At 40.7% G+C, this 21668-nt stretch overlaps 2 protein-coding genes across 2 annotated transcripts in view; one reads left to right on the top strand and one right to left on the bottom strand.

Annotated features, from left to right (window-relative positions):
- LOC134224142 (protein Fe65 homolog) overlaps positions 1 to 20755 on the top strand; it is a 71226-nt gene extending 50471 nt beyond the window's left edge. Inside the window, exons 8-12 of the mRNA XM_062703404.1 lie at positions 19654 to 19784; positions 19843 to 20042; positions 20111 to 20293; positions 20358 to 20525; positions 20729 to 20755. Coding sequence (XP_062559388.1) covers positions 19654 to 19784; positions 19843 to 20042; positions 20111 to 20293; positions 20358 to 20504 — 661 coding nt within the window. The 3' untranslated portion in view covers positions 20505 to 20525; positions 20729 to 20755. The remainder of the gene's footprint in view (positions 1 to 19653; positions 19785 to 19842; positions 20043 to 20110; positions 20294 to 20357; positions 20526 to 20728) is intronic.
- On the bottom strand, positions 8892 to 11236 carry LOC134224139 (uncharacterized). The gene is made up of 3 exons (XM_062703399.1): positions 11078 to 11236; positions 10827 to 11018; positions 8892 to 10770 (listed from the first exon to the last, which is right to left on the bottom strand). The coding sequence occupies exons 1-3, from the start codon at positions 11160 to 11162 to the stop codon at positions 10475 to 10477; spliced, it is 573 nt and encodes a 190-aa protein (XP_062559383.1). The 5' UTR covers positions 11163 to 11236; the 3' UTR covers positions 8892 to 10474.
- Positions 20756 to 21668: the final 913 nt, after the last annotated feature.

Raw genomic sequence — 21668 nt, 5'->3', positions numbered from 1 at the left:
CGATATCGAAATTAAAATCTTCTAAATCAACCCTCATCCTAGTGAGTTTTGACGTAGGATTTTCATATTGAATAGGTATACCAGAGGCCTATGGTCTGTTCTAACCAAGAACCTTCTTCCGTACAAATATGGTGTGAAATAGTTAACTGCCCAATGGATTGCTGTTAACTCTTTTTCGATTATTGGTTTATTACGTTCACCGGGTGTGAAACTTTTGCTTGCAAAAGCAACTGGGAAATCTCCATCTTCGTACATTTGGGAGAGTACTGCACCACATGCTATATCTGACGCGTCTGTAGTGACAATAAATTTCTTTGAAAAATCTGGGTAGCGTAAAATTTGGGGTGACATTAGATATTGTTTGAGTTTCTGGAAACCTTCTTCATGGGCCTTGGTCCATTGAAATGTTGAACCTTTCTTTTGTAATTCGTTTAATGGTTTGGCAATGTGCGCGAAGTTTGGCACAAACTTCCTGTAGTAATTGCAGAATGCTACAAATCTGCGTGCCTCTTCAGCATTCGTGGGTCTAGGAAAATTTTTCAATACATCGAATTTGGAGTCATCTGGAAGTATTCCTTTATCGGTAATTTTATGACCGAGATAGGTAACCTCAGTCCGAAAAAAATTACATTTGCTGGCATTAAGTTTTAAATTGTAATGCCTTAAACGCTCAAATGTTTTTCGTAAGTTATCAAGGTGATGATCAGCAGAACATCCTGTAACTACAATATCATCAATGTAGATGAACGCACATTCTGGAGTAAGTCCAGCCATTGCTATGTTCATCATTCTCTGAAAACTGTTGGGACTGATATTTAAACCAAAAGGTAATCGTTTAAACTGGAAATGACCCGAGGAAGTAGAGAATGCGGTGTACTTCCTGGATTCTTGGTCTAGTGGGATTTGATGGAATCCTGACATAAGATCAAGAGTACTGAAGTACTTTGCTCTTCCCAATTGGTCCAAAATTGTGTCTATGCGTGGTAGTGGAAATTTATCTGCTAATACCTTTTTGTTTAATTGCCTGAAGTCCACTACAAGTCTCCATTTTTTTGAACTATCATCAGACTTTTTCGGTACTAGGAGAATTGGGGAATTGTAAGAAGACACTGAAGGTTCAATAATGTCTTCATCCAGAAGTTTTTTCACCTGACTTTGAATTTCTTCTTGTTGCGAATGTATGGATTTATAATTTGGTATGTACACGGGTGAAGTATCCTGTAATGGGATATGCTGTGAATAAAAATTGTTGGTCGTCAACTTTTCTCCAGGTAAGCAAAATACATCAGAGAATTCATTAATTAAGTTTTTAAGTTTTGGTTTTACGCTGGGTAAGACTTGGTCCATGTTAATTTCTGAAAAGATTTTACTCAATCGTGTGTCCCGGTCCTTCTGAGGAACATTGCTCCTGTTTTTAGGTTTAATGTAATCATCTAACAAGTCGATTTTTGGTTCAAAGTGTGTAATAGCCACTTGTTTGAAGGTGGTATTTACAATTTTTACATATGGAGCACTTTGTGAAACAATAGTGTTTGCACAGAACACTCCAGGAGGATTTCCTGTGATAATACTACTGATTCGGCTGTAACATTAAGATTTGGAAATTTTCTGACCACTTCGCATCTCGCTGGAATGATGATGCTGTTGTTAAATTTATCTTCGATTGGTACTGATACCAAACAATTATTGAAACTAAAGTTGAGCAACCAGTTCTCGTAGTCTAGGGTGCATCTATATTTAACGAAAAATCCCGACCTAATATACCGTCGGTTAATATCGGAAAGTCGTTCCCGACTATCTGAAGTGTATGTTCTAACGTTAAACCATTAGCGAAGGTTATACAGGTTTGAGCCTCGCCCACTGTATTGGTAAAACCTTCTGTAATGCCTGTCACTTTAAATATTTTGCAAAAATCAAATGGTTGCGTGGGGCTTAATTTTCTTTGTTTAATGATGGAAATTTCTGCCCTGAGTCTACTATAAATGTACATTTGGACGATTGGACATACAGTGTCACAAAATTGGCTGCACTGGTGTTGATTGTGTATACTAATTTTGTGGGGTCATGAACTGACCCGGGTGCCCTAAAAAGCGTTATTTTGCATCGAGCCACCTGGTTGCATAACCGGGCCTCCTGGTGGCATCGTCAACATTCCTTGTTGTTGGTTTCCTACCACTGCCATCGGAGTATTGAATGGCATTGGCACTTGCATTGCTTGCTCCTGCGCGCTCGCTGTGAAAATGTTTCTCGTATTGAAATTTGATCTTCCGCGCTGGAAACGGTTATTATTATACCCGTAATACCGTCGTTGTGGCGGTTGATTGAATTGTGATTGATTAAATTGTGAGCGGTGTTGTTGCGGCCGACCGCCTCTGAAACAGTTGTTCGAATAATTTCTAGGGTAGTAATTTGAATCTCTATTGCTGGAACTTTGGTTTCTGTAGTTTCCGCGGTAGTTCCTAGAGTGTTGTCCTTGATTACTATGTGTATTGGCATCGCGTGTGTTGAACGAGAGTACCTGAGCATGTTGGTTGTTATTGTTTGAATTTTCCAACATTTTTGTGTCGCATCTTTTATGTCATTGAAAGTCCCTGCTTTCAATATAATTTTATTATCCTGGGAGTTGGTACCATTAATTAGGGTTTCAACGCCCGTTTTGTTGCCATGCTGTTTGCTAATTGCACGGGAATACCCTGCTCGATGTAGACCGCCTTCAGTTTGTTTGTAAGCGTGTCTACTTCGTCGCAAAAATTTTCTACAGATCCTTTCTGCTTAACCGCTCTCAGTTTTGCCACCACATCGTCTGGTGTGATTTTGCTAGCGCATCGTTGTTTGACGTTTTGCGCTAGTTCGTCAATTGTGTTGAGGTTTTCTGGTAATCCCAGCCTGGCTTTGCCAGTAAGACGTGTTTTCAAGAATTTTATGGCCCTGGGTACCATATTGTTTGCTGTTATCTCCTCTAACAAGCTAGTGGCATCCAAAAATGCGTCCAGCCCCTCGGCAGAGCCGTCGTACGGCTGCACGAGTGCTGTAGCAGTTTTGATGTCAAAAGTTTCGTTAGGTGTCCCGGAAGGCATGATTGAAATGGTGGTAGGGTTCTGCTTGCTAATTGGGGTTGGATTAGACGTGATGGAAACGGTGGGGGAATTTTCCCACGTTCTGAAGTTTCCACTTAACCTTTTACAAAAAATTATCGAGTTTGCTACAGACTTTAGAGTAGGTTTGGACGGAGTGGAAATTTGCGTATTTTTCAAAATTTGTGTATTTTCTAAGATTTTAGTACATTCCATGTATCGAGCCTTTAACGCTTGGTAAATTTTCACTTCGTCGTTCCACTGTGTATCCGAAAGACAACGCCTGTTTTTGTTTAAGACCGATTTATATTCATTTAAAAATCTTTGAGTATTTCGCCCTTTTCTAGTATTCCCTGTAGAGACCGAGGACGTTTTATATTCTTCAACAAATTTGTATGTTCCCTTCTAACGTACTCATCGATCGTTCTCAGTCTATTCATTTAGTTTCAAATAAAAGGATTTTACATTTATAACAAATTTTTAATTGTCGTTGAAAGAATTTTAGTATTGTTTTTCCACATCACACTAGTCCATCATTGCTTATCATATGAATTATAAATATATTCTAGCACTTTTTTTTTTTTTTCATACCTGTATGTTTTTCACTACTTCGTATAACGGTATTACTGCTACCACGGTTGCTGGCACCGGCAGTCTTCAGGGTGGTCAGGTTTGACCGTTCGCCCCTGACAATGTGTGATGTCTCCGCACTCGTTGTAGCGTCTCGTAGGGTGGTCTGGCTTCGACCGTTCGCCCCTTGTTGTGATGATTGGATGTTGCTAACTACGGCTGACTTATTGCATTTCACTATCCTTCACCGCGCTGGCTTGCGCTGTCGCTATGATTATTTTGATCAGTTTTGCTTGTTCACTTTTCTTCTTTTGTTGTTTGTGTTTGTATAGCGCAATGATGATTGTAAGCACTATCACCGCTATCGCTAACGTGGCGATTATTGCTAAGTACATAACGTTTTCATTGATGTTAAATTGTTCCATTGGCACTTGTAAGTATTCCTCACTTTCGGTAGTTTCCACTAAATGAGTGGACGTACTGCCCTCTGTTGTCGTCGTCACTATTATGGGCCAACAGCCCTTACGCCGCACGCGAGTTTTATCATTAGTTCGTTTTTCTGCGTGTGCACTTTTGTTCTCACTGTGTGCGTATGTTATTTAATTGGATCTCCGCCTGGGCGGCTTGTCGGATTTTCGCACTTGTGAACTTATTGTGAGCGCGTATACACATGTAAGCGACCAGTACGCCTAGCATAATAACAAACGTGCCCGCTATCACTCGCACTTCGATGGTGTTCTCATTATGGTTGATTATCGTGTCACCGAACCACATTTTCAGGCTTTGATTTCACTAATTTTCCGCTGATAACTATAGGTTGCCGATTATAAGTCCGGATCGCACTGAGCTACTTAGACACTTTTAACAGCAAAGGCTAGATCGCCGATTAGAGTCACGGTTCGCCATTAAGTGTGCTCCTGCACGGGTGGTGATAACTTGAACAGATTCACAACACATCGGACAGCATGTCCGTCTGGATTTGACTTGAGTAAGAATGAACGTCGTTTCTTTATTGTATCTTTCTTAAATACTAGTTTACAATTGTCTTCTTGCGTTCAGGTACGTGACCCAAACACGTGAGTAGGTAAAATAATAATATAACGGTGTGGTGTCTGACATTGGAAGTGTGCTTAAGGTTAAGGCGTTTATTGTTGATGTTTATAATGTGATGTTTTGGGCAAAACCCGTTAGTGGGTTTGTTTTAGGTAAAACCGTAAAGAGTACTTTTCGTAGACAAATGACAATGACAAGATAATGGTAGCTAATTAGGTATTCGATAATTTATGCTAATGGGTTTATCCTTATTGCTGATTGTTGGATTTTCCCGACATGATATGCTAGTATGCTACAGGGTGGAAGGTTTTTGATCATGGGATAACCAATCCCAGCGGGACTTAGCAGAGGTGGTTGGTGATCATATGCGTCCCAGCTGGCGGCATTGTAGCACTAGCTTGGCCTCCGGCTGATGCCCGGGGCGAAGCGTGGACAGTGACCGAAACCGAATAAGTCAGTGGGCACTTCTCATTCAAGAGACGGGAGTATTGACCGACTGGCTGCGGTCACGTCGATGGCGGTGGCTAGAGGCGGGAGAGTCGCTGATAATGTCGCTTACATTTCTCTGAATGCCCAGTACAGAGCCACAAGGTAAATAGAGATTTACCTCACTGACCACGTAACTTTCCTTGAGACGGATTCCTGCAACTGGAGGGTCTTTGTCGAGCTGATGTACATATAATGGGATATCCCGATAGACCCCAATCACCTTCGGGTGCCGGATATTTGAAACTATCTTCCCGAGCAGCACATATGTTGCACAAAAGGTTCTGTGACCCATATACATCTGAATTTAGTCACACTCAAGTAGCTGCAACCAAATCTGTTTGGATTGTGCTGCTAGGTGCTGCTAGGGTTGATGGTCCACTTTTTCTTCCTGCCAAGGAAGCGGAGTCCATGGAGTCATGTGAGCCTCACAAAAAAAATAATGAAATATAAACAGCGCGTAAAACTTAACAAGTGGAAGTTTACGCCTTTCTACGCTGAAATGGTCCTCTTCCCAACAAGATTGCTTACAACTTGTATGCAATATTGACGATTCACGTCAAATATTATATACATTTAGGCTATATCACGTGTGGAATTACGCTTATAATACTGTTCCATTCATGTGCATGAATCTTAGCTTACATTTCAGTGGATTAAGGCTCCTTAATACCAATAATCCACGGGGCGGGGTGTCATGGCTAAGCAGTTTTAGATAGGGAAGGTTGTTCCATAAGCCGATGATGTTCCACTGGCGACAGAGATTGACCTTTAACGAAAGAGTGTGCTATCGTCTCCAAACCAGAAGAAGGTAGGGGCGAATGATGAACCGTTAGATGAACCGAAACCATGTGATGCGTTGGGTTGTTGTTCCCCGAAAAAATCTGGAGGGGTAACATAATCGATGGGAGACTACCGGGGGCTCTGGACAAGTTCTCCTGCATGACATTTCTTCGTCCACTAGGTGCCTAGGTCGACCAGGAGTGCTTGAAATGGCGCATTGACGATCGAAGTAGGTCTTGCACGCTGTCGGTTGTGTTTAATATTTCGACAGGAAATTTTTCTCGCCTTCGATTTTTTTTTCGATTTGAATTACGAATTTCGATTTCGGAAAAGTTTCCGCGGAGTGCGCGAGTGTTGGTTCTTGCTGGTTCAGTATGGTATGGAACACGAGTAGGATTGTCCAGCGAGTTAACGGGGGAACGTGATTTTTTGCCGATTGACGTTTAACCGATCCGTTATCCGGTTTGAAATATTCAAATGGCTTTCCGCTGGTGTTAAGCCATTAGAAAAAAAAAGTTTCTTTTTTTTTCTTGATCAGCTGAAATTTAGGACTCTAAAACTCTCGGAATAGATAAGCAGATAACCGGCGAGGATGTTTCTTTTACCCATTTTCACAGTTTTATTCAATTCTCGGGTAATTTTTCAAATCGCCATATGTAACATTTTGATCACGCTGAGAAAATTACCTTGAAAAATTTCAAAGTTATTAGAATGTTTTTATATCAGAGCGTCTAATCTTAGTTTGAATCATTTTTTCTGTATAAAAGCCTTCCAGAATTTATGTCAAATTTTGGCATTTGTACATAGATTTAAAAGATTGTATTAAATTCTTAAAATTCTCGACTACTGAGTGCACGTCCGACCTTTTCCCTCTATCACACAGAACGATCGCGTGAACATAGAAATATTTAGTTTTTCGTTGTGCAAGTGAATAAATGAGAAAGCAATTTCAAATGAACAATTACTCACTTTTATGCTACGTTTAGACAAGGCAAGTGAATTGAGCAAGTCGCTTGAATCGAACGCGAACTGAACGTGTAAACACCTTAATTCAATTCACTTGAACCAAAAGAAAGTTGAACATGTTCAACTTTTGGCAAGTCAATTGAATTCAACTGAGCTGTTCAATTCACTTGCGCTGTCAAAACGTAGCATTAGCGATTGCTTGTTTATTCTCGCGAAGGATAAACGATTGAACAAGACAAGGAAATGCTAATACAGTTTTATAGAAGTTGCATAGGTCACATTACTTTCCATGGAGAATCCCGATCTTTGTTACTGATAACCCCTCCCAACTAACACAACTTCCTTCCCGTGGTAATTGTGGAGATGCAAAGGTATCCTCGGACTCTAGTAGCAACAATAAACACACACTGACATTCCCTCCCTTTCCCAACTGACTGTAAGGACTTGACCGGCGCTGTTATTGGTCAACATTTGCGAGTTGCTGAAATGTGCACTTCGAGAATAGATAGCAACCCAACTAACAATTTTGGAGCTGAAAGCTTCAACTTCTAGCCTTTGGCTGTATAATATTTGAATAAAAGCAGCCAATGCTGAATAAATGAAAAGCCTCTGCAAATAATCCCTACAACTTCAACTCAACTATTACCCAAATATCTATCAGCTAGTCATTTTTTATCGTTTATGCAGCTTTCATATAGTCATAAAACAGCTCTGTCTGAATTAGCAACAAAGCTTATCGGTTAAGAGCTCATGTATGTAACTGAGTTGCTTGTTAGCAACTTCCCATATTACGATGAGTAGCATTCACAACGAAAACGTTTTCGCTGTTGTTATAGCACTAACAATATAGCGTAATGACGCTATAAATGAACTAACGAAGCTTTAAGGCAACTTTAGTATCTTTGAAGATTACACAACGTTTAAGTAAACCTTATACTGCTTCTTTTAATAGCTTATCAGTATGGAACGTCAAAACCGCAATGTTTACATTTGATTTTTGTTGCCGGAGCTGTGTATGAGCTATTGATTTCTATAATGCAGCTACAAAGGTATTCACCTGCTCTTATAGCAACTGACAAAGCGCTGTCATTAATGCTAAAAGATAGTGTAAGAAAACAGGCCATTTAGAAGCAATATTTCTGTTGACGGCTACTGTTAAACGATTAGCAGCAGAGTAGCATCTATACAGATTGAGAAAATGTTGCCTAAAAACAATTTCATCGATTGATGATGCATAAAAGTTAGCCAACAGAACATGCTGATAGATGTTTGAATAATGGTTGAAATAATACTGAAAGCATAGTTTTTAAGCATATGTGCTGAAAGCAGCATGTAGGCCTCTTCCTAACATTTATACAGCATGAATCTGAAAATAGCGTTAGTAAAACAAACTATGGGGTATGCGAAGAAGCACATCCATAATTTTCTTTGTTATTTACATATGTCAAAGTGACAGTGATGACAAAGCAGCAGCCATTGAATCAGGAGATCAGGAGTTCGAATCTAGATAGCAACAAAATTGGCATTTCACAAATAAAAATTAAATAAACTCCGAAATTTACTCTCTTTCTTAAATAATATTTAATCAAATTGAATTCAGTGGCTGTATAAAACTTATTGAACAGATTCAAAAAATCTGAATAAGCGCCATTGAATCGAATTATATGACTAAATGGTTTAGTAAAGATTGAGACAAAATTGTGTAACATGCTGTAAAGTAGTTGTGCAGGCACGTCAAAAACAGCTGAATAGATTCGCCAGATTTGCTGGTAAAATCATTGAATAGAAGTTCTTGATCATATGTATAGCACACATATTCAGCTTGAAGCCGTATAGACGAGTTGAAATAACATTTACATTGACATAAAATGTTAGTTGGGAAATCCCAACCACTATTCACTTGTATCGAAGTGCAATTTACACCACTTCTGATCAATCACGGAGTAGCAACCATTTATATGTACAGTCGGTATTAGCTAAGCACTAGGTGCCGAGGTCGACCCGCTCGTCCCGGTGGGGTCATAACGTCCGGTTTACTGGCGCGCTAGTTACCGAGGACACAGTTGTTGTGATTGGTTCAAAAGTTCTGGTTGGGGTATGGAATTCGGTCTCAAGGTTCCACGACTGTCCGGGTCAGGAAACGGCACAGATGTTGCAGCAGTGTAGCCACCTCCAATGGCGCTAGTTGTTGGCTTGGATGTTAGCGGAGGTGTGGGCGTTAAGTTAATTTGCGGGGGAAAAATCGGAAAAATTAGTGCTTTATTTTTTTTAATTTCACAATTGTTTCATTCTTAAATCATTTCACAGATTTCGAAATCGGAACAGCAGGATTGTTTAACTGCCAAAGCAATTGAAAATAGTTTTCTGACGCGCCATATAAATAAAAAATCATTTGTATGAAATAAATCTTTCATGGGAGGAGGGGCGGTCGAAAAACCAAGAAAAAAACGTGATACGTTTTGATACCATATTTTGTTGCCCAAATTATAAAATGAGAAAAATCGACTGATTTCCAATGATGGTGTGATTGCTTCAACACATTATTGTGTCCATTTTTTACTCGTACAGTAGTTAGACAAAAAGGTTGAGATATGCAAAATGTTGTCAAATTTGCATAACATTTCTTAAAATAAACGAAACCGATGGACGCAGAATTTTTTTTAGTTTTCTGTCTCAAATCCTAGAAATGTTCAGGCTTTTCCAAGGGCGTTTAAATACATGTTCCTTCTGCATATTATGATTTGTGACGTGAGCTTTACTCATGTTAAATTCTTTTCTCAAAAACTAGAACTCGAATTTGCCGAGCAATAATGCTAGCTGCAGATCGAGAATCCATTAGGAATACACAAAGATAGACAGAACGTTCGGTACAATCCGGTATTTTTAGCAATTCAAAAGCCTAACAAACAATTTTAGCTGAATAAGCTTGTTTCCTAGCTGAAGAAGGTTAAATAAGTATCAGTTATTAATTATTAGTTATAAACTTAACAATCTGTTAACATGGGTTGTATTTTACTTCTGTAATATACAACTTATCGCAGTTTGAAAAGTTCACAACAATTACTTCTCCATGTTTGTTGCAGAGAAAATGGAACGCAACATTGTCCTTATCATCTGCAGATGAAGACAAAAACTTATCGCTATTCTCTTTTGTTGCTTGTTATTTGCATTTTTCGGCGACAATTACACTACTTGGTCATTTTATTCTTTAAAAACTGGTATACAATAAATAACTTGGCATGGTCGAATTTTTGAGGTCAACAATGTTCTGGAAACTTATTCTGCACATAAAAAATCATGACAATAATTTCAATTTAGAGAAGGAAATTCGAGATTTCCATGTGCTCAATCGATTCTTAAACTAATTCATGGTCAAATTTCAAGAATGAACCTATATTTTTTGGTAATTATTTATAGAATATAATTATTTTTGGAATTCAAATCAAAACATTAAAATGTGATGAAACTTACTTTTGGCCTAAAATCTGAACTTAAAGATAAAGAAATAAAAATAAGTAAGATGGAAGCTCGACTGTTATCCATTAAACAAGAGGACAATCGAAGAAGAATGTGGCCGGTGCTTTGTAAGTACAGAATCCCACATAGTTAAACGAAAGGTTTCGATCTTGGAATTCCACCAACGGAACCCTGTGTCCATCTTTAACCAGTTTGACAACTCCATTCTGGTCTATTTCCATCGTAAACAGCATCGGATAGAACCGTGACAACATCCCGGGGGTACTGATACGTTTCAGCAGTTGATAATCCGTTAAAGTTCCATCTGCCTTGCGTACGTAACTTCGCATCTCACTTGCCGTATTGTTCCAAGCAGAAAGTACTGAATTAAGAGAAATTATCAGTGTGCACGATTCAAAGCTGTATATGCATAATTACCGATTTCATTAATTTTAGCGTCTACCGGATACTCGATCTTTGACAAGCGGATGTGCGGTCCTTCAGCTGCCATCACACCCATCCTCATAATGGTAACGTTATTTACCGTTGTCCTGAGGTGTTTGAATCTGTTGGTGGACAGATAAGGTCGACAGCCATCATTCGTACTGAGCTGCAGACATCCGAATGTTGCTGAAAAGATGCGATTCAATGATAACACCAGCATTGACAAAATAAAGAATGAAAATCACTTTCAAATGTGTTAGTATAATTTTCCAACTTGATTTTCACCGCTAGACAGAATGGAAACAGAATCACAAATACCGAAGCTTTCATTCTGGTTCAAACAGGTTGGACTTTTCAGATTGGCACAATGAATGGGTTCGATGCGTTTCTCACTCTTATATTGCTTCAGAAGAATATTACAGTTCGCTTATCAGCTTATCGGAGACCGGAACTTGTGGAGGGTCTGATTTTTATTATTTATAGTATGAGTTCTTGGGGCCCTCCTTAGCCGTGCGGTAAGACGCGCGGATACAAAGCAAGACCATGCTGAAGGGGGGCTGGGTTCGATTCCCAGTGCCGGTCTAGGCAATTTTCGGATTGGAAATTGGTTCGACTTCCCTGGGCATAAAAGTATCATCGTGCTAGCCTCATGATATACGAATGCAACCTGGATTAGAAACCTCGCAGTTAATAACTGTGGAAGTGCTAAATGAACACTAAGCTGCGAGGCGGCTCTGTCCCAGTGTGGGATGTAATGCCAATAAGAAGAAGAAGAAGAAGAAGTATGAGTTCTTCCCTCTTAGATGACGTTACATCCCCTACTAGGACATTGCCGCTTCATATCTATGCATTAAGCACTTTCACAGTTATCACTTTCGAAATTTCTTAGTTTCCATTTTCTGGCATTCGTGTATTACAAGGCTAACACCTATGCACTCTTAGACAAAAAAAAATCGTTCCTGCACTAGAGGGTGTGCAAATAAAAAGTTCTGTCCAGATAATTGCTCGATTGAATGAAGAGATAAAATAAAGTGACGTCTTGGTGTGGACTTGACACATATATTGTATTACATAGCAACAAACGGGATTTGCACCACAGCTAGAATGGATTCTAAGAGGAATGGATAGTTTATGCGGGACTGTATTCCTATAAATTTTGTATCATTTGACGAGTTCAGGAAATGAGGTCCAAAATATACACTTTATATACACACGAAAGGTGGTCGGTTGCTGGCACTGGTCGAGTTTCTGCATCTTTACTTTACTTCTGACAGATAACAGATATGGACATTTTGACACATGTCAAGCACGCGCTATATAAGCACGATATTTTTGTGCCGACTACCTAAGCCTATGTTTCGTTAAACAAGGAAAAGGTTTTCAGATCATGTGAAAAAAAACTCAGAAGTTTTTTTTCGGTTATTTGCTTAGTGTTACAAAACGGAAGACGATCATTGAGTAAATTTTCTCTATTTTGAGAGGTGAACCAGCTGAAGACCTCTATAATAAAGAATAAATAAATTTACTATATTTTGTGATTCAATATTGAATGCTACCGTAGCGTTCGCTATCAATCTTTTATTTTCACATTTTCAGAATGATTGCTAATTATGGTTGTCGGCACCCAAACATGGACGGTTCTCGGCACCCAAGGGAATATCAAGACAAATCAAAGTTAATTGCTTAATTTCAGGTTATAAGCCACGTTGTGAGTGAAAATTACTGTTTTTGAAAGCCTTATTAAACATTTTTAACCGGATAGAATGGCGGGTGATAAATTCGCCACAAATTTTCCTTCTCGTCGCCTCTCCAGATAAATTTTACAAGCATATTTACAAAAATTTAGAACCGCAGTGGATTTCTAACCCAAAACAATCTCAAAATGTTTAGAGCGCCCACTATAACCATGCTACCACACAAATTTATTGAGAACGAAGTGAAAAACTGCTGTATTGAACCTTCCACTTATCGTGACGCATCGTCAGCAGATTCAATCGGTTTGGAGAGGCAAAGTAAGCAGCATTTGATTTTTGCGAAACATGGGAAGAAGGATAACTATTTTTCGCACCATCACCTCGCCGGATTTTATCGCACTGTAATTTATCCGGATAAAATGGATGGTGGAGAGATCTGTTATCGCGTGAGTGAGTGATAAATCCGAACCCTGAGGGTGTATAATACTACAGAAAATGTTCCAAATTATGTTATCTTCTGCGAACTTGTTGAATTCATTGTAAACTACACAATGAAGTTCTTGGATCTCCGAATTGTCCTGGAATTTGAATTAAATGGTCTACCGAATCAACCTGATGTCCCCAGCCGCGGTATCAACCTCATTATGTCCTCCGAGTATTTGTCTTTTATTTGCATCTCAAATTCAAGCATTTGAAATATTGTAGGATCTTCAAATTGTGTGGGCTTTTTGGTTGGTTCAGGTCCAATATGTGTGATAGAAAACTAGCGGTCAAAATAGGCTTCTCTGTTTCTGAATGGTTCACAAGCGGATTTTTTTATAGCGAAGAAATCTTGGATCGTTACTATTCTCCCTCTTCTTAAGCGTTGTAGTATGGAATTAAAATCCTGGGAAGCACAAAGGTTGATGACCAATTGGTTGGTTGCCGAAAAGTGTGCTCAATCAAAGAGATTTATAATTTCCAATGTTAAAGTAACCGAAAAGCTCTTAGAGCTCAGCAAGAGAGCTCTTTGCACCTTTACTGGCCTAATAACCGAACACTGCCCGAACAGATATCACTTGAAAAATATTGACCAGATTTAGAATGATATCTGTCGTTTCTGTAACATGGAACGTGAAACCTCGGAACATCTGCTTTGCAGTTGTGATGCATTATACAAGGGTAGATCTAAATTTCTAAATAGTGGCTTTATGCAACCAGGAGATATTTGGACTGCAAATCCTGGAAAGGTAGTGGGTTTTATTAACTCAACTATACCGGACTGGGAAAATACGCGTATTAGGCTGTTTACTTGACAAATGGTGATCAACCTAGAAGATGCGAACACATAGTTAATAGTAATCAGGGGTATAACACAAAAGTTCAACTCAATGTACGCAGTGGTTCTACGCCCCAACAAAAAAAGCGGTGTGGTCCTCAATGTTGCAGGCAACTGCATATTATGAGCAGACCACATGCAAATATATGTTTGTCGTCGATAAATCGTCAGTATGCATCAAGCTAAGGGTGCTAGACATCGCTTCTCGTCTGGTGTTGGGCAAATTACATGATTTAAAGCGTGTTAAAGTGTTCCATCATAAGTTTTGATCGAAAGAAGTGCCCGCTCACGGTGATAATTATGAAACTACGTAATCGGTGATGAACCGCTAAACTATGCTTATTCAGTTCAAGATCTTGGAGTTGTTATCTGACGTTCAAGTAACAATAAGAAGAAGTCTAGAAGAAGAACCAAGGAGATTTTTTTTTTGAAAATTTCATAGGAAATTTATTCTGGGATTCTTTAAGAAAAATCGCTGAGAATCGCGACTGGAAACATCATGAAAGTCGTGGTTGATTTGGTAGACCATTTGATAAGAACTCCAGGACAATTTGGAGACCTTACAACATCTTACATGCCTGGATTTATTTGTTTATTTAATAAAATTATCCAACTGACAACAAATGTCCAAATGAATACAACTTAAATAAATTGGTTGTGGCCAGCGGTACGGAAAAAGTCTAGAAATCGACAAAACATGAAAAAACATGTCGAAGAATTCGTTGAAGCGCCGACTGATAGGTCGAATTGGCTCGTGTGGAGAAGTCCCAGAGGAATGCGCGTAAGATTTTCTAGATCTAGATTCCGCAATTTTATTGCCATAAGAAGTTTTCCAAGAATTCTTGGACAATTTTCCGGAAGAATTACCGGGAGGTGGGTTTAGTGGAATTTCATGTGAACTTTGGAAGGAATTCAGAAGAAATGTCTGAAGAGTTCTCGTGGTAATTTCTGTAGAGTTTGCGAAGTAATTTATGAAGTGTTCTTGGAGGAAGTAATTTATGAAGTGTTTTTAGAGAGAGAATTTCTGGAGAAATTTATTTAAAAAGCTACAGGACTTTTTGGAGATTTTCTGAAGTATTTATATAAGAACTTCCGGAGGAATTTCTAATTTTTTTAAAGGAATTACTGGATGAAATCCTAGAGGAACTTCTGGACAAGCTTCCGGAGGAACTCCTGGCCGAGTTTTTGGAGGACCTTCTGGACGAGCTTTCGGAGGATTTATGGGAGGAAGTTCCGGAGGAGGAAGATCTTCCAGAGGAATTCCTGGAGAAGCTTCGGGAGGAATTCCTAAAGGAACTACCGATGGAATTCACGGAGGAACTTCCTTAGGAATGCTTGGAAAAACTCTAGGAGGAAATCCTGAAAGAACTTTAGGAGGAATTCCTGGAGACACTTCCGGAGGAATTTCTAAAATTTCGGAGGAATTCCTGGAAGAACTTTCGGAGGAATTACTGGAGGAATTTCCGGAGGAATTCCTGAAGGAACTTCTGGAGGGCTTCCTGGAGGAACTTCCGGAGGACTTCCTGGAGGAACTTCCGGAGGACTCCCTGGAGGAACTTCCTGGAAAAAGTTCAAGAGGACCTCCTGGAGGAATTTCTGTAGGACTTCCTGGAGGAACTTCCGGAGGACTTCCTGGAGGAACTTCCGGAGGAACTTTCGGAGGACTTCCTGGAGGAACTTCTGGAGGACTTCCTGGATGAACTTCCGGACGACTTCCTGTAGAAATTTCTGGAGGACATCCTCGAGGAATTTCCGGAGGACTTCCTGGAGCAATTTACGGAGGACTTCCTGGAGGAAGTTCTGGAGGACTTCCTGAAGGAACTTCCGGAGGACTTCCTGGAGGAACATTCGGAGGACTTCCTGGAGGAACTTCCGGAGGACTTCCTGGAGGTACTTCCGGAGGACTTCCTGAAGGAACTTCCGGAGGACTTGCTGGAAAAACCTCTGGAGGACTTCCTGGAGGAACTTCCAGAGGATTTCCTGGAGGAACTTCTGGAGCACTTCTTAGAGGAACATCCGGAGGAATTCCTGGTGGAACTTTTGGAGCAATTTCTGGAGCAGCTCTCAGAGCACTTCCTGGTGGAATTTACGGAAGAATTTGTGGAAGAAATTCGAAATTACTTGAAATGAGCTCACGCCGACCCACGTCGCTGCAACGCTGCCGTCGATTACCAACGGCGTGACACCGCCACCGATACATTTTCAACCGGTGCATAGGTCTAGTGCTTGGAAATTTCGCGCAAATGTTGCGGCTTTGATTTCGGTCGGGGCCTACAATATAAAAATATAACACATACAAATGCTTTTGGTACTTTTATCTAAAGGCTGCTTATTAAAGCAGACAACTGTTGGTTAAGCTTGAAAGGACTTATTTGTAGTTTAAGGAAGTTGATTGTATTGTTTGACGAATTGTTATTGGTTTTCAGATTCTGGCATATATTTCCATGAAGTACGGTAAAAAACAACTGTGTATCAATGTTTAGAGCAGCGGTTCTCAACCTTTTTCTTGAGAGGTACCCCTTCGAACTTTTGCATTAATTGAGGTACCCCCTCTCGAAATTAGGCTTCCAATCCTCTTGAAAGAATAATTCCGAGCCCTTTGAACGGAAGCTCCTTTCAGCTTTTGAATCCCTTCAAAGTAGGCTTCCGCGCCTCTTGATTAGAGGCTTTAGAGCCTAGGCGGTTTTCGAGCCACTTAAAAGGAGTCTTCCTTTGCATCTTAAAAAGACGCTTCCAAGCCTCTTGAAAAAAGAATTCCGAGCCTCTTGAAAGGAGGCAACCTAACCACTTGAAATGAGGCTTCCGAACCTATTGAAAAGAGGCTTCCGAGCCTCTTGAAAGGAGGCTTCTGAGCCTCTTGAAGGGGGCTTCCGAGCCTCTTGAAAGAAGGCTTCCGAGTATCTTGAAAGGAGGCTTTTGAGCCTCTAGAAAAGGTGGCTTTTGAGTCTCTAGAAAAGGTGGCTTTTGAGCCTCTAGAAAAGAAGGCTTTTGAGCTTCTTGAAAGAAGGCTTCCGAGCCTCTTGAAAGGAGGCTTCCGAGCCTCTTGAAAGGAGGCTTCCGAGCCTTTTGAAAGGAGGCTTCTGCGCCTCTTGAAAGGAGGCTTCCGAGCGTCTTGAAAAGAGGCTTCCGAGCCTCTTGAAAGGAGGCTTCCGAGCCTCTTGAAAGTAGGCTTCCGAGCCTCTTGGAAAGAGGGTTTTCAGCCACTTGAAAGGAGGCTTCTGAGCTTCTTGAAAGGACGCTTCCGAGCCTCTTAGAAGGAGGCTTTTGAGCCTCTTGAAAGGATGCCTTTAAGCCTCTTGAGATGAGGCCTCCGAGTCTTTTGAATGGAGCCTTCAAAGCCTCTTGGAAGGAGGCTTTTGATCCTCTTTGAAGGAGGCTTTTGAGGCTCTTGAAAGGAGGCTTCTGAGCCAGGAAGGAGGCTTCCGAGCCTTTTGAAATGAGGCTTTTGAGCTTCTTGAAAGGAGGCTTCCGAGCCTCTTGAAAATAGGCTTCCGAGGCTCTTGAGATGAGGCTTCCGAGCCTCTTGAAAGGAGGCTTCCGAGCCTCTTTGAAAGAGGCTTTTCAGTCACTTGAAAGGAGGCTTCTGAGCCTCTTGAAAAGTGGCTTCCGAATCTCTTGAAAGGATCTTGAAAAGAGGCTACCGCGTCTCTTGAAAGGAGGCTTACGAGCCTCTTGAAAGGAGGCTTACGAGCCTCTTGAAAGGAGGCAACCTATCCACTTGAAAGGAGGAGGCTTCCAAACCTCTTGAAAGGAGGCCTCCGAGCTGCTTGGAAGAAGGCTTCCGAGATGCGTAGAATGATGCTTCTAATCCTCTTCAACAAAGCAACCGAGCATTAGTGAATAATTTTTTTTTTCATTCGACGTTTTGCACGTTCGATCTTTTGTTCCGCAGCCTTTCATACAATGTACTGGTTGTGGAAGGCATAATTCAATTGGAATTTATTGATCGCAGAGCATATTATGTGCAATATAAATTTTTGAAATAAAAATACACAATTATCAAAACTGTATCAATGAGTTTTGATTGGAATTGTAATACGTTCGCAATAACGCATTTTTTGTCCGAGGTACCCCCTAGGGCCAGCGAAGGTACCCCCAGGGGTACATGTACCCCAGGTTGAGAACCGCTGGTTTAGAGAATTCAAAGACTTTTTGATTAATAAAAGTTATTTGTTTTCTAGAAGTAGGTAGTCTTGAGGTATGCCAGGGTCTTCGAAATTTCCAAAATAAATATTTTCCGGGTTTCGGGAAATATCATTATTCACAAATCCGGGATTTTTGATCCCGGGATGTCCCGCGATGGACTCTTTAATTAGAAACGAACTAATGTGGTGTCGGCGTACTATTATATTATTTCCCAACATCTGGGTTTCCAGTCTCGCGTTCAAATACGTAGGATTGCCAATCCAGCGGTGGCGAGTTCGGAAACCCATATTGTTATATACAAATCGTCCCTGCTCGACGAATTGAGGTGATGTCTGTATGTGTGTATGAGTATGTGCTCAAAAATGTGAGACACACTTTTTGGTACTCGGAATTCGGTCTAGTTGTTTCGTATTAAAAATTGGCACAATTGGCCATTTTGTTCCAGAATTATTAAAAAGTATTGTTTTTTGGACCTTGGGATTTTTTTTCAAAATCGAAGGAAACTCGTTTTTGCAGAAACTGCTGCACTACAATGCTCTCAAATAGATATGAGTTAGGGGGAATGACGGCTTTGGCAGGTTTTGTTCTATTATTGTCAGGGGGGTTTTTTATGACTGATTATGCTCAAATTTGGCCTAAACATTCTTTGCATATCAAAGTATATCGTGGCCAAATTTCATAAAGTTTGGACGACAAAAACCCCCCTGCCAATAATAGAACAAAACCTGCCAAAGCCGTCTTTTCCCCTGATAGAATTTGTAAAATCTAAACGGGCTTGGTGGTCATATGGCTACCGCTTCTGCCTCATACGCAGGATGTCGTGGGTTCAATCCCAGGCCCGTTCCATTCCTCCTACTTTGTATCTTTTCATATAATTCTCATGTTCTAGCAATCGCTAGAACTGGAAATGAGCTTTCATACCGTTTCCATCTTCTATCCCTATACCTACAACTTGATTAGTTCTAGCAGGTAACTGTTAGAATTCGAAATGAGCGAAAAAAGCTCGTTTCGGCATCCAATTAGAATACTACACCACCCTTTCATAACTACCACATTGGCAACCCGTTAACCAAGACGAACCTCTGCCATAAAACCTTAACCCCAAGATTCCAATAAAACTCCGCAGGAACTCGTGGCGAGTGCAGAGGTGTTCTCGGCTTGCAGTGGGCGAGTGACTGCATCATCAATTCCTTCCCATCCCCGATGACCGTGAGGACGTGGCCAGCGCCGTTATCGACTATCCAAAAATACTAGAGCTCTCGGACTGTGCACATTGAGGTTGGAGAGCAAATCCCATGCTTCCATCCATTGGTTCCCTGTGCAATTGCGATTGTTCTGGTCGATCACGGAGTAGCAACTACGAAATGCACGGTCATCATGCTCATGCTCATGCTCATGCTGATAGAATTTGTAAAATATATACCCCTAAAGAGCTATTTTACCTCACTCGTTTGTTTATTCTAATTTTTATTATGCGCAAGAAGGGCTCCACCAACGTTAGGTGGATTAATCTGGGTTTTGAAGATTGTCTTTTGATAAACTTAATAAAATCGGTTGATCTACTATATGTGTTTTTATATACGTGATGTCTATAATGATGCTCAAAAACTTTACAGTCAATTTAAATACATTACCATTCAATCTATATATTTTTCATCTACAGAGACATTTGCAAGCGAATAATGATTGAACGATCCCTCCAGCTCGATGTGAGCAGTTCTAGTTCGGGCAGCTCCCGCTGTGCAATACGTCCTACTGATCTACCAACCGAGAACCGACGATGGATACGACACCGTACGTACTCGTGTGTTTCTACACCACATTTAACAATAATGACTGTCTTCCTCAACAGCGGCATCTTTTCCCACTCCAATGGAGGAACCGAAAAAGGTTCTGAGGGCGCAATATCTCGGTTCGCTCGAAGTTGATCAACCCACCGGCATGGAGGTGCTGAATGATGCCATTGACAAGCTTGTTACCAGCATTCCGGTGGAAAACTGGGACGGCGTTAACGTTTCTGTGGCTCCCAGTATGATCAGTGTGAATACATCGGTGGGTTAACGGTTCACCTCGCATAGTTTATGAATGCCGCATTACAAAGAAGTTTTATTCGATTCCAGGACACGGAGGCACGTTTGTTATGCGAATGTAGAGTGAGGTATCTTAGCTTTTTGGGAATTGGAAAGAATATCAAGAATTGTGCGTTTATCATGCACACGGCGCAAGACAAATTTGTAGCACACGTGTTTCACTGCGAACCATCTAGCGGGGCACTGTGCAAAACGATAGAAGCTGCTTGCAAGGTGAGTTTTTTTTTGGAAATTAGTATGTCGTCAGTTGAACCGAAATGTGGAATGTCTCTTCCAGCTTCGATACCAGAAATGTCTCGATGCTCACCCGGAAGGTAGTGGTCGCTACTCGGCTGATTCCCACACACCGGGAAAAGGAATTGGAGCGACTTTAAAAAACTTGATGAGCTCGTTCTCACTAAAAAAGGATAAGGCCAGTTCCTGAGAACGAGCAAAATCGCTGCAGGTACAGTATTGCATTGCATTACCCAGAAGTTGAATGTCCTCCAGATTCTTACAACATGTACAATTACCCCTTTTTTACCCCCACGTGGTCCCTCCAATCATCCCCAATAAAAATGTCATTTCAACACGACTCACAAATACACCGAACCCCTGCCATTCGCATTTCCACCTGTAGTAAATCAAGACCCCGTAATTGTAATTTAGGAAATCTGGCCATACGCCGCGGAGAGGAAGTCATCCCCATCGGCACCTGCAGTCGCCGCTGATAAACAAGAGAATCTTCGAGTGTCCCAACAGTCCTTAGCGTATGATGCTACCAGCAGCCTGGCAGAAGATAGCACTCACCAAAGCCGCTGGAGCTCCCTGTAGTACTAGTAGTAGAATTGACAGCAGCAGCCGCAAATCATCGCTGTCGTCGCTGTCGATAGCATCCATCGCGTCCACGCTATCGACGGAAACGTCCATCACGATGGTGACGTACATCAATTTCAACAGCAGCAGCAGCAACCATCAGCAAACAACAGCCAGTATCATAGACAGCGACAGTGATAGTTTTAGCAATAGTTTATTGAGTCATCGAAACACTGTTGACGAAGTATCGCTCGAACAGTTGAAACAGCAGCAGCAGCAGCAGGTTCTGCTGCCCAAGGATGACGACGGAAGCAACAGTAAGCTAGATCGAGTGATTGAAGAGTCCTTGTAATTGTACGCCGCTGATTCATCACCTGATTTCTAGTTTGGCTGAGTTCGGTAAATGTTGGTATTAGCTAAAACAAATATGTAGTTTGTAATTTGTATAGACAGTGTGAGCAGAGAACAGATTATATGTTCAACATTTATTTTACAACACCATGAAACGATAGAAATGGAAAACGATCAGTCGATGGGAATTGAGAGACCACTATATGTTGAAGTTTGAAAGTGAAAAGTAAGTCGGTTGAATGAGTGTGATGGTTTTTAGTACAGAGATCTCGTGTGAAATTTACCATTCGCGACATAGTTAGGATATATCGCAGAATAATTTATTGAATTACCCGCTATCCTCAGCTATGCTACGCAAAATGAATAATTCTTATGCCACCTTATGAATAGGATAATATTGAAACTATTCTTAAGCCGTTATCTGCTTTTATTTAAATCAAAA

Source organism: Armigeres subalbatus, chromosome 3 (genome assembly GCF_024139115.2).
Source record: "Armigeres subalbatus isolate Guangzhou_Male chromosome 3, GZ_Asu_2, whole genome shotgun sequence".
Taxonomy (NCBI): domain Eukaryota; kingdom Metazoa; phylum Arthropoda; class Insecta; order Diptera; family Culicidae; genus Armigeres; species Armigeres subalbatus.
Note: the sequence above shows the minus strand (reverse complement) of the source record. Positions and strands in the feature narration are given on the sequence as shown.

Bases quoted from the DNA above. Each gene is read 5' to 3' on its own strand.
- LOC134224139 (XM_062703399.1), bottom strand. From the start codon at position 11,162: ATGAAAGCTTCGGTATTTGTGATTCTGTTTCCATTCTGTCTAGCGGTG. The intron at 11,019-11,077 runs GTGATTTTCATT...GCATCTTTTCAG, and splicing joins TTATACTAACACATTTGAAA to CAACATTCGGATGTCTGCAG. The intron at 10,771-10,826 runs GTAATTATGCAT...CTCTTAATTCAG, and splicing joins CGCTAAAATTAATGAAATCG to TACTTTCTGCTTGGAACAAT.